Source organism: Polistes dominula, unplaced genomic scaffold (genome assembly GCF_049000335.1).
Source record: "Polistes dominula isolate Pdom_NZ unplaced genomic scaffold, Pdom_raw_medaka contig_79, whole genome shotgun sequence".
Lineage (NCBI taxonomy): Eukaryota > Metazoa > Arthropoda > Insecta > Hymenoptera > Vespidae > Polistes > Polistes dominula.
Genome location: NW_028300916.1, coordinates 5,825,114 through 5,837,500, shown reverse-complemented (window position 1 = coordinate 5,837,500; position 12,387 = coordinate 5,825,114). Strand labels below are relative to the sequence as shown.

The following is a 12,387-nucleotide window of genomic DNA, read 5'->3' as shown; positions in this document are numbered from 1 at the left end:
AATAATAATAATAATTATATACCGCATAAAGATTCTAAATTATTATTAAATATTAACATTATTAAAATCAATAGCATCGTAAAATATTCAGGACAGAAATGATTATAGTTAAATCCTCACCTTAATCTTCTTCCAAAAATATTCGACAAATATTTTTTCCAATATTGTACACCTGTTCCATAATACATTATATCAATATTTTCACTATAAGCTGGAGAGCCATTTTGATTAGATTTAAGTTAGCAATAACGTATCAAAATGGGGATGATTTATAAATAAAGATTCAATCTTATTGTTCACTTTTAAATGTGGTAATACAAATTCGTGTCAATAATATATTGGTCGTTTAAAAAAATCGTTACTCAAGTAAGAACCAATAGAAAGGAAGGAAATAATCGAGCAATCAATCAAACGCGAAATCTTCGTTATCGATCGTATAGGAATTCTTCATTATCGATCGTGATACGAAAATGGGCACCGTAAAGAAACTTAACAAGTTTGCGCATGCGCATAACATATATTAAAGAACACGAAAGTGAAAGAGATAGAGAGAAAGAGAGAGAGAAATAGATAGAGAATTACGAAAGAAAGTAGAAGAGAGGAAACGATATATTCGTGACACATCCCACATGTCGACATTCCTACACCCTACCCGATGGATCCCGCGGGATTTATTTTAAGATAGGTATGACGAAAGAGAGAAACAGAAACGGAGAAAGAACAAGAAAGAGAGAGTGAGAAGGAAAGAGAGAAGACGAAGCTTCGTTACTCGTCTTCAGTAGCGAATCCGCGACTGGCTTGCACGGGATGTGTTGAGTCGTGTGTTGTCGAACGTGCGAGTGTTTACGATTTTTTACGACCACTTTTTTGTCGATCGAACGAAATAAATTGCAAAATTATTTATACGTATTTTCTTACTTGTTCTCTCTCTCTCTCTCTCTCTCTCTCTCTCTCTCTCTTTCTCTCTCTTTCTCCTTTTCTTTTTAAGAAGAGCATACGTAAGAAGTAGTAATAAAAATTTTCTTCACGTATTTGTATATGTGTATGTGTGTATATATATTTACATATACATAGGTAAGAAATTTTACGAATGGTAAGATTTCGCGCTCTCTTACGAATACGTCCGCCATTTTGGTTTGAGGGAGGAAGAAGAAGAAGTGGTAGCATTGGTAGCAGTAGTCATAGTAGTAGTAGTAGTATCCGTGGTATTATAAGAAGGTGGGAAAAGTTCGCTGGGAATCGTTCTTCCGTGAAAATAGTGCGAGTGGAAGAAGATAGAACTAGCACGCGAAAATCGCGAAAGAAAAAAGAGGAAAATAGAAAGAGAAATAGAGGAAGAAAGAAAGAAAGGAAGAAAGAAAAAGATAGGGAACATTTTACGCGAAGGTATTCCCAAAAGAGATTCTAGCTTGCTTTCAACTTTGTATACCTAACCTCGTTTCAAAGGGAAGATACGGGAATCCCGGGATCTCGAAATAAAAGTAAAACGAGATAAGGGATAGATAGATCCGATCGATTCTAAGACTGTTGTCTTCTTCTTCTCCTCTTCTTCAATATACTTTTCATCTTTATTGCCGTCGTCGTCGTCGTCGTCGTCGTCGTGGTTGTGGTTGTGGTAGTAGTTATGTTGAAACTTAGTACGCATGATCATGCTGAAAAAGTTTCTGAAGAGTTGCCAAGCTCGAAGACATCGTTTTACGTAAGAAGCATGTAGCCTGTTTCTCAGTTCAGTAATGTCAAACAGGCAACACACATTTGTTACTGTATGGTATGGTATGGTATGCATGCATATATACAAGTAGTACTTGGTCTGGATTCTTGAAAAATCCAGTAAGAGCAGTGTGGTGATACCTTTAAAGGACCTCACGATCAAACTGGACGCTTGCTTCTCTTCTTCTTCCTCGTCTTCTTCTTCTTCTTCTTCTCTTTGAGGGCATTGATCCAGAAAGGTATCCTCCTCGACCGTTATTATCGTGCATCGAAAACTGGAACCATGAAGAACGCTTATCCAGTTGTAACGGCAGCTTCGTCCAGTCCGGTTGATCCGGATTCTAACAACAAGACATCAAACTGCGACGATCAAACTGCACCGATCATCAGGCTCAAACTGGACAAACCATTGCATTGGGATTGGGAACTCACAACTACCGCAGATACCGTTCCCGTTATTCAATTGTTGGATAAGGACGGTAAATTGTTGGTCGAGACTACCGGGAAAACGGCGCAAAGAGCTAGAGGTTCTTTTCGCGAAGGTTTGACGACTTACGAAGAATTTCCAAATATTTCTAGATCCACATCTGTATCCTCAAAACCGGAACCTATACTTACTGGAAATCGTAACATGGATGGTTTCAGTAATAAATTTGGATCGGTCGAGTTCGGCTTGAAACCGAGGAAATCTAGGAGCGATGCCAGTATCAAATTCATTCCCGATAAAAAGGTCAAAAGTAAACAAAACAAACAGGTCGATAAAATATCTCCGAACTCTAAGAAATACTCGACCGGTGATTTTCTACGTCGTCAGATCCTGGACGATTTAAGGACGAGGAGTACGTTTGGAAAGAGTCCAGAAGAGATTGCCAAAGAAAGATGCAGGAAGGTCAAGGCTTACTTGAGAAGTCAAAGTGATCTTTTGCCTAGTATCGTTAGTTCCGAAAACGATTTAGAAACAGACAACAATTCTACATTGGAAACTAAGATCGAATTAGATGAGGAGTATCCGGCTAAATTGGAAAATAAAAGTTTAGAATGTAAGGAACGTTCTTTGTCTTATTCGAAAGCAAATTCTATTCCTTTGGTAGACGGGAAAGAGGTGGTGGATCCGGTTAAGCTCGTGAGGATTCGAAGTTTCTTGAGCGAGAAGTTGCGAGAGAGGATGGAACAAGAGGATCGTTTGGCTATTAACAAACGACACTCTGATTGTTGTTACCGAGAAGAGAAAAGGGATTATCGTACTAGAAAGGTACGTAGCGAAACTAACGTTATCAAGTTCCCTGCTGATACTTTGAACGAGCAAAAGTTCTCCCCGAGGTCGAATGACCAATTCGAAGATGATGACGCCCAAGAGAATCAAAAAGAAAAGGAAGAAAAAGTAAGTAATAGTGATGGTACTACTATCACTAATGTTAGTTCTCCCACTACTTCTGTTCCTTCTATCAGGAACAGAAGTTATCATCGATCTAAGAGCGACGTGCTCCTAGCAGCAAAGTCTACCAATGATTTCGAACTAAAGAAAAGCAGAACAAGGAGAGAATCCTCCGATCGTAGAAGAGCATATCGAAAAACTAAAAGTGACCTATTCTTCGATAATCCAGAAGAAACGAAAAAAGACTTGGACAAGATCGAGAGATCCTGGCGGGATTATAAGGAGAGGAAGAAACTTGAGAAGCTTCAAAGGGAGACGGAATCGAAGAAGGAAGAAGATTTAACTGGCAAGACAAAATGGAGGAAAAATTTTCAAAGCGAACTATGTGACTCACGAAATTGTCAAATTTATCAAAATCTTCGGGTTTCTTCGAATCCTTTGGAAAACGACACGAAAGTTTCACCATTTCAAATGAATCCTGACAAAGATAATTCCGTTCAATCCGAAAATAATAAGAATAGTAATTCACAGTCGTCTTCGACTATAGTATCGCCAGATTTTGGTTACAATTCTATTCCCAAGAGTGTTTTCAAAGATTATCGCGAGTTGTATGCTCGTTCGAACGTGAAAAAGAGCGACACTTTTAAAATAATCGATGGTAGCGAGGATGGTTACGAGGAAACTCTTGTTGAGGACAATCCCGATGAGAATGAACACGAACAGCAAGAAGAAAGCTCCGGTGAAATGATCTCTTTGGCGAACAAATCGAACGAGGACATCGCTAGGGACTACTTCAAACGCGTTTATGAACTTCTTAAGAAACGTCAGGAAGAAGCACGTAAGATTGCAGAGAAACGAGACGTTCATGGATACGATGACTCTTCTTCCTCAAATTATGTCGAAGAGGTACGCCGAAGGAAACATAGGCGTAGGAAGAAGGACTCTGCTCAGGGTAAGTTTCTTTTTTTTTTTCGCAAAATACAATGCCGAACAAAATTATTGGCATGGATTACAATTGTACATTGTTTTAATTATTTAATAATAGTCTTTTATTTTACTTTTTTAATCTTTACCAAATTTTATAGCTTATATATTTCATTTTAATTTTAAACTCTTGAGATGTATATATTTTAAATTATAATTTAGAAAAATTATAATATAAAGAATCGTACTTTTAATTTATGCTAATGCTTTTGTTCAACACTGTAATTCAATCTTTTAAACTTGTTTATCTTGCTTATCGAATTTAATCGAATGTTGTTTGGTTTTGCAAAGTGCGAATGAGAAAATGCGTGTAGATCGTAAAAAATATTTTTAGAAATCTATATAGAACACAAAAACACACACACACACACACATGCACGTTCTCTCTCTCCTTTCTGACTCACGAATAATATTTGAAAAGATTCTTTTTCGTCCTCGTCATCCTCGAATTTAAATTCTTATAAGATGCATGTCAGTGGTGATAAAATACAATTTGAAAATTGAAGAAGAAAAAAATGACGGAGAAAAAAAACGAAAAAAAAAAAAAACAAGTTTAAAGTATTATCGTGGCGTATATTTGTTCTTTCTTGTTGCTAGGAACGTTCGCTAATGTGAAAACTTTCATCTTAAGGACTCGTTTTCATTGCGCGAAATGTCGGTATTTATGGGATGTCGCAAATGGGTCCTCGACGCGTTTTAGAAACATTTAATGGGAAGGAAATAATGACCTAGTATGAAGAAAAAGAAGAAGAAGAAGGAAAAGAGGAGGAGGAGGAGGAGGAAGAGGAGTAGAAGAACAAACCGGTTTTGCGTTAAACTCATCTTACACTCGCCATTTTGTCGCGATATTTATCACCAATTAACGGGAAAATCTCATTTTCGTTCAACATTATCCAGAGATTAAATATAACTAATATTTATAAATTATTATTATTATTATTATTATTTTGTATATTTTCTCGCTTACCAAGATACTTGAGGTTTTAGTATATTCAATAATTTATATTGTTACTTTAATGGTAGCAGTTTATTTTAGTTTAAATTCAAGAAAGTAAAACTAGCCTAACAATTGCATTTTGTTTCTAATAATTATTACAGTGTAATGTAATTATAATAATATAGATTAAATTATAAATTTTCAATTGTATAAAATTGTTAATTAGATGTTAACAAAATTTGGCTATAAAATATTAATGAATACATGTTTATCATGTTGTTTTAAGGATATCATTTGTACATTTGAACAATTGGTTTAAAATAATTTATGACTACTATTATTAACAAGATCATTCGATTTTGATGCGGAGAATATTTTGGCATTAGAACAAATACAAGTATTACAAAATATAAAATTGAATTTATCGATATATCTAACTCCTAACAAGAAGTTCAAATTAGTATGCCAAAATTTGGATCGCTAAGTTGAAAATATTCCATTTTGTAAAAGTGAAATATTTCTGTTGGAAATAATTGTTCAATTCGTTACAAGTTTTCCATATCGTTGGAATATTACGAAAAGTCCACTTTATCGAAATAACTCTGGTGAATTTGCAGCGGTCTATTTGCTGTTACGTTTCTTCTTCTTAAGAAACTTTGTATTTCGAGTTTTCTGGACGTTCTTGTTTTAAAATTTCTTAACTACTTGTTCGAACTTAGTTCATAGAAGTTTCAATATACCAATTAACGTTTTTACTCTTTAAAACCTCATTAAACGTACGTTTTATATAAAATATATTTAACTACATTCGTGTACGTCGAATTTTAATATATAATTATTCAATGAGTGTTGCAATATCCAATTTTCAAGGCCACAGTTACCATAAATTGCATTAGGAACAAACTAGAATCACAATTTCTACAGGGAGTCACAATTTCACTTACAAATCAAAATATGAAAAATAGTCTAATATATTGGAATACTATTTAAAAAACAATGTAGGAGAAATATTTTCAGTTATTAATATTTGTTTCATTTATATATAAAAGAAATAATTTTGATTGTTGTTTTATTTAAATGTGTGCAAATCACGCATATAATTTTATTTGCAATATTATTTGATTTAAAATTAATATTTATAGAAAAATTGGATAACGTTGTAATCGTATATATATATATATATATATATATATATATATATATATACGGTTTTACTAATATTCCATCTCAACCTTTCATTAATTTATTACTCCACGTTTGCAAAGTCTTATTAAGGAAATTTCATTAATTATTCAAACGTCGAATGTAGAGACTGTTCGTGTAAGTTTAGGTATAACATATGTAGTAAGTATATATATGTTCTCGTACGATCATCGTCGTAAGTCTAATCGGATTGCGATCCAGTTTTAATCTTCATTATTTATAGTATTAAAAAATCTACATTCAAAATGAAATTATATATACGATATAATATTTTATTTTTTTAGATAAATAAATAATAAAGTAAAATCAATCTCATTTAATAAATTAATAAAATAAATTTTTCCTCTTAACAAAAAATTATAATTAAAAATAATATTCAAATAGAATTTGTTTCAATATTATATATACATATATTAATTACATGTAATTATTTAATACTATTTTTAGTACCTTCACAATAGAATTAAAAAAAAAAATACTTTTTCAAATAATATATAAATAGAAATTTGTATACATACAACATAAATATATATATATATATAGTAAATTAGCCTAAAACGTGATGAAAACAAACAAACCGTTTAATTTCATAGCTCTTTGGCGAGAATCCAAAAAGTGTCAAACGTTGGATCGTTCGAATCGTTGGATAGCTATCGTTCCTGGCTCAATCCCATTGGTAATTCCCCTGCTACCAAATATCCAACCACTATCATCATCATCTACTTGTTGCAAATAGGACGGAATTTGTTATTGGCAAAGTAACAGCTGGCTAGCGAGAATCTTCTTTGCCACCACGAGACGACCACCGGCTACGGGTTTTCAATGCAAGTGATATGAATGCACGATAAGTCTAACGGTTCCCTTCTCAGAAACAGAGAGAAAGGTTGAAGAAAAGAGAGAGAGAGAGAGAGAGAGAGAGAGAGAAAGTGAGAGAGAAAATCTTGTTTTTAAACGAATTATATCTTTTAACTTGTCTCGAGTATCTGTACGCCCTCGCGCGCACCTGCGTATTTTCATCTTTTCATATCATAGCGTAAAATAGTGAATGGTGAATAAAACTGAGATTAACAAAGTTATTGCTTGAAAAAATATATTTTTTTTAAATTTCTGGATATCAAGTTAAATGTGAAATAAGAAATGAAAAATGGTTTGAATCCAGGATGGTTCGAATGAAAAATATTAAAAAGAAAGAAATAATAGAAAAGATTAAACGAGAGAATAATTTATAATTTTATTACCAAAACCACTGAACTTTTTTTGATAACCTCCCTTAAAATTTGATTACCTTTAACATTTAAAAAAAGACAGATTTAATTATTTTAAAACCATCCAATATTTTTACCACTCATGAAAAAATATTAAATGGAATTGTAAAAAATGCGTTACACACCAAATAATATCGATGGTGTTATCAATGTAAAATGAAAATTAAAACGAAGTAAAGAAATTGGTAAAAAAAAAAAAAAAAGAAAAATACTGTGAAAGAAAACTTTTAATAACATTTAAACTATTAGCTAATTAATGAAGTAATTAATATCCGTGATAGTAAAAGGGCGGAGTAGGATAAAGAGGGAGGGAAAGGGAGTAACTTCAGCACCTGTCGTACGACTGAGAAAAGATTTAATTAAAAAGTTACACGACGTCGTGTTCTTCTTCTTCTTCTTCTTCTTCTCCTTCTTCGAAATTAATCGTAGAATAATCTTGAAACATTTAACCGAAAAAGAAATCGTGTAATAAAAGGAAACGTTCTATTAGTTTGCTTGTTACTATTGCGTCACTTCCGGAAAATTTTTATCCTCAACTTTGGAACGATTAAAAGGGAATTCATACAAATAAACACGTACACGTATAAATCCACACACACGCACACACACATATACAAAGAGAGACACATACTGTGTGGTTAGGAATATTAAAAACGGAGAAAGAAAACGTCTTCCTATTTTTATTCTCCCTTTTCCGCCCTCTTATTCCAAGTACAACTCACACACACACACAGGAAGATAGAAAAAGGTGGAGGAAAGAAGAAGAAGAAGAAGAAGAAGAAGAAGAAGACATCTCGTTTGCAAAATGCTGTTAGCCTCAACGTTCTTTTCAAGTACTCCTCAGCCAAGCTGATATCAAAGAAACCTTCCGCGCGATAAGAAGGACTTAACGAGTATCTCCGCGTCCCTTCTTTGCTTGCCCTTTAATCAAACCACACCGTTATGTGTTCATAGAGAATCCACATGTGTGCTGTACACACTCTAGAAATCCCTAACACACATTCATAACCTTCCTATCATTCTATCTTTATCACCTCCCTTTTATTTCTCTCCCTTTCCTTCTCTCATTTTATTTTCCTTTTTTCATTCTCGCTTATTTTAATTTACTCACGTACACAGGTATTGCATACAGAGTGTCTCAAAAGTTACTTTTATCAAAGTAAAATAAATATTAGAGAAATTTTGTTGAAAAGGAAAATATTTGGTATAAGCTCATATTTTTTTTCTTTTTATCTAGCAATATTTGTGTAAAGAAATATGAACTTTTCGTATTTTCTTTTTTTTTTTGTATTTTTCTTTTTTGAAGATTTTTCTATTCTACCTAAAAATAGAAGCCCAAGTTGTTTTGTAATTTTTTGATACACCGTGTATATAAGTGCACACATGTCAAAATAAAAGAGGCGAGGGTTAGCAAACGTTGTTTTTTGCGGTGAACTTTTCTTTCTCTTTGAAAAGTGAACTTGGCTAGGTGCCAGTACAACGTCAAATCGTCATCCCTCGTCATAGTCATAGTCATCTCTCTTTTCTATTCAACGCGATAACACATCTCACTGGTTCGCACAAATATTGAAATAAAAAATTTATCCGAACAGTTAGAACGAAAAAAAAAAAGAAAAAAATGAGAGAGAGAGAGAGAAAGAGATAGAAAAAGGGGGACAATACGCACGCTCTTTTACGTAATCACTCAACGTCCACGAACGTAAAATTTTATTTCTACCTAATTGATACCTCGTTATATCTACAATCCACTCTTCCAATGACATCAAACCTCATTTTGTGAATACGAACATGAGAAATATATCACGTTTCCGACGTTTTCCATCCGTTTATATCAATGATAATACGTCTACCTCCCTTTCCACCCTCTTACACCTTCTCTGTTCCCATGTCAATTTGAACGAAACGTCCATTGGAATTGGAATAATTAGAGGAGAGGAAAAATATTGACCATTTATTTCTCGTTTTTTCTTTTTTTTTTTCTTTTTTGGATTGAAGCACAATACAGTAATATTAAATTTCCTACAATGATCGTAAATTTCTATTTTGATTTATTCACCAGGATTACTTTCAGCCACACGTTTTGTTATAAAATGATTTTGTTTTATAAAATGTTGATTTAATATAATTTTAAACTGTTGAATGCAGTCCAATTAATATTCATTAATAATTTCTGAGAATTCAAGTTATATATATATAATAAAAATAATCGTGATAAAAACTATCCTATATACTATAAGTTGAAAAAAAATCGCACAAAATGACAAAAATTTCATTAATTTCGAAATTCATTGGAAATCAACAATATAATATTGAATTTTGATATATAAAGATTAGTATTAAAATGAAATAAATTAAAAATAATAATAAATGTAATTAATATTTTTCCATATCGATACTTTTGATATAATCAACATTTATAAAATTATTATAAAACTATAAAACAATGCAATTACTTATAAAACATAATTTTAATGAATATTAAATTACCATACTTACTCGTGTTCTCTACGTTCGTCGAATATTCGTTGAATATTATTTATCACTAATGTCAGAGAGAGAAAGAGAGAGAAACTAAAGTATAAATAAGAAGTGCTATTTATAAACAATGTCAAAGTCGTGTTCTAATACTCTTTCTATGTAGGTAGGTGTATGTATGTATGTGCGTACAGTAGTAACACGTTTTCGTTTTAACAGAAAGCGTAGATAAGTTGGAATCGACGAACATAGTATTTACAAACATCAAAAGTTTATACCTCGCTTACTCTTCAGTCGTTTTTGTTCGCTATATGAAGCAACACACACCTGTTGTCGTTATCGTCTTCAATTTTAACCATTTTTCATTTCGCTCTTATAATATCTAACGTATGTGCTGCTTAACGTTTTAACATTGTGCTAATTAAACATCGTGTGCGTGTTAATTAAATATCAAAAATTCATTAAGCCGTAATTCAAATCCTACTTTAAACTTAATTCGAGAGTGATCTTTGCTTTTATATTTTGTCAAATGTTTCTATAATTTATTACAATTCTTTGTGTATATTATATTGTCATTTATTTATTACATTATTTAATCATCATTTATGGTATTCGTATGATTTCATTAATATAATCAAAAATAATTTTAAATCAAATAATATTGGTGAATAAATATATCTACTTTGATAAAATTTTGAAAATATTTTTAATCATTTATTTAAGATCGTATTTGTATAATTCTTATTCATATAGAATCATATTGATTCAAAATCTAATCAAAAATCAAATAGAAATGTTGTCAGTGAAATTTGATTCATCATTTACAAAATATTTCTGATATATAACCTATTTCAAATAATTTATACATACATAGAATACTACTTCAATCGTAATCACAATTTATACTTAGTCATAATAATTACAGATCAAATCGAATCATAAAAAATCAACCTATTTTAAATCATATATATAAAAAAATTTAATAATCAAACTTACACAATAATTTAAAAAAAAAATATGATTGCAATTATTTGATTAGAACGAATGAAATCATACGAGTTATCTCTCTTTCTCTCTCTCTCTCTCTCTCTCTCTTTTTTCTTACCTATCTCCATTTTCTATCTCTCCTCTCATTCATTTATCCTTGATTAAAAGAAACTGCTAGTAAAATCAGTGAAACGTTGGAATAAGAAATTGAAGGGAAGGAAGAAACCTTTCTAGGACGTGAGTCACGTTCACGTGAAAGGGACACTTGTTCTTCGTCCTTTGGAAGCTCGTTTTGGAAGATCGATGGGTGAGTGAAATTTTACACACACACACACACGTACGCACATACACACACTCTATTATTACTACTATCGTAACTGCTACTACACATATATCTACACACAGTAATATATTTATAAGAGAATAGGAAAGTGAGTAGGAAGAAGAAGGGGAAAAGGTGAGGGAGGAAGAGTATATGTCTCTCCCCGTCCCCGTCCCCGCCCCCTTCTCTCTTCTTATTCAGTATGCCGATAGGTTCTCCTCGTCGAATAATCCGTCTCCGGATATCCGTCGCACTAGCAGCAAAACAAGAAAAAAAACAGAAAATGTTAAAAGAATTACCGATACTATCTAAAGGTACTTGTGGTTAAATCATAAAAGCTAAACTAAAATCACGATAATCTTTGACTAATCCTAAAAGGTAGATTTTAAAATCGATACAAGTGAAATAAAAACATTTATAATGTAACTGTTGTATCTTGTCTGTAAAACAATACTCGTTACGTTCATTAATTAGTTGTAATTAATTGCCAAGACACTTGTAATAGATTAAATCTTCGTGTACCACACGCACGTCTTTTTCTTTTTTCTTTTGATTAATGATTTTACTCCTGAGACTTGAAGAAGTCAGAAAGAACGACTCGTTATAAATGTTTTCTTTTTTTGTAACTTTTATTATTTTATTTATCAACTACCAAGTTTTTCGTTACAATTCATAATTAATATCTTACTGCTTTTTCTTAATAAATATTTAAAAATTATTATTGGTAATAATATTAATATAATAATAATTATGTAAATTAATATCTTAGTGTTCTCTAATTAAATTAATTATTCTTTACTTCTTTAATTTTGTATTTTTAACAATAAATTGTAAGCTTTTTCGATTTATTTTACCATTGAATTTTTTGTCTATTTTGTAATACTTTTCTTTTCTTTAACATTTTACCATTCTATATTTATTTTTATATATTTTTGTATTCGTTTGATCGATCATCGGAATTTTCGCGGGAAAATTCAAACGCTATCGTCGGAGGAAACTACGATATGGTTGATATCCAATATCCATACGCGATAGCACGTTTATATACATATCTATATATATATATGGATATATATATAGATATGGTTGTTACTTTATCCGTGGTTTTCAATATATATATATATATATG

At 31.7% G+C, this 12,387-nt stretch overlaps 1 protein-coding gene and 2 long non-coding RNA genes across 3 annotated transcripts in view; 2 read left to right on the top strand and 1 right to left on the bottom strand.

Moving 5' to 3' along the window:
* LOC149033119 (uncharacterized) overlaps nucleotides 1–1,975 on the bottom strand; it is a 6,461-nt gene extending 4,486 nt beyond the window's left edge. Inside the window, exons 1-2 of the long non-coding RNA XR_016176064.1 lie at nucleotides 1,852–1,975; nucleotides 1–1,652 (exon numbers count right to left, since the gene is read on the bottom strand). The exon at nucleotides 1–1,652 is cut by the window's left edge and continues 4,486 nt beyond it. This is a non-coding gene — a long non-coding RNA (uncharacterized LOC149033119). The remainder of the gene's footprint in view (nucleotides 1,653–1,851) is intronic.
* Nucleotides 1,651–6,182, top strand: LOC149033118 (uncharacterized). The gene is made up of 2 exons (XM_089170771.1): nucleotides 1,651–4,037; nucleotides 4,667–6,182. The coding sequence occupies exons 1-2, from the start codon at nucleotides 1,994–1,996 to the stop codon at nucleotides 4,777–4,779; spliced, it is 2,157 nt and encodes a 718-aa protein (XP_089026897.1). The 5' UTR covers nucleotides 1,651–1,993; the 3' UTR covers nucleotides 4,780–6,182.
* A 4,837-nt stretch (nucleotides 6,183–11,019) lies between these two features.
* Nucleotides 11,020–12,387, top strand: part of LOC107067069 (uncharacterized) — a 45,565-nt gene continuing 44,197 nt past the window's right edge. The window contains exon 1 of the long non-coding RNA XR_016176058.1: nucleotides 11,020–11,243. This is a non-coding gene — a long non-coding RNA (uncharacterized LOC107067069). The remainder of the gene's footprint in view (nucleotides 11,244–12,387) is intronic.

Bases quoted from the DNA above. Each gene is read 5' to 3' on its own strand.
- LOC149033118 (XM_089170771.1), top strand. From the start codon at position 1,994: ATGAAGAACGCTTATCCAGTTGTAACGGCAGCTTCGTCCAGTCCGGTT. The intron at 4,038-4,666 runs GTAAGTTTCTTT...TCTTGTTGCTAG, and splicing joins GAAGAAGGACTCTGCTCAGG to GAACGTTCGCTAATGTGAAA.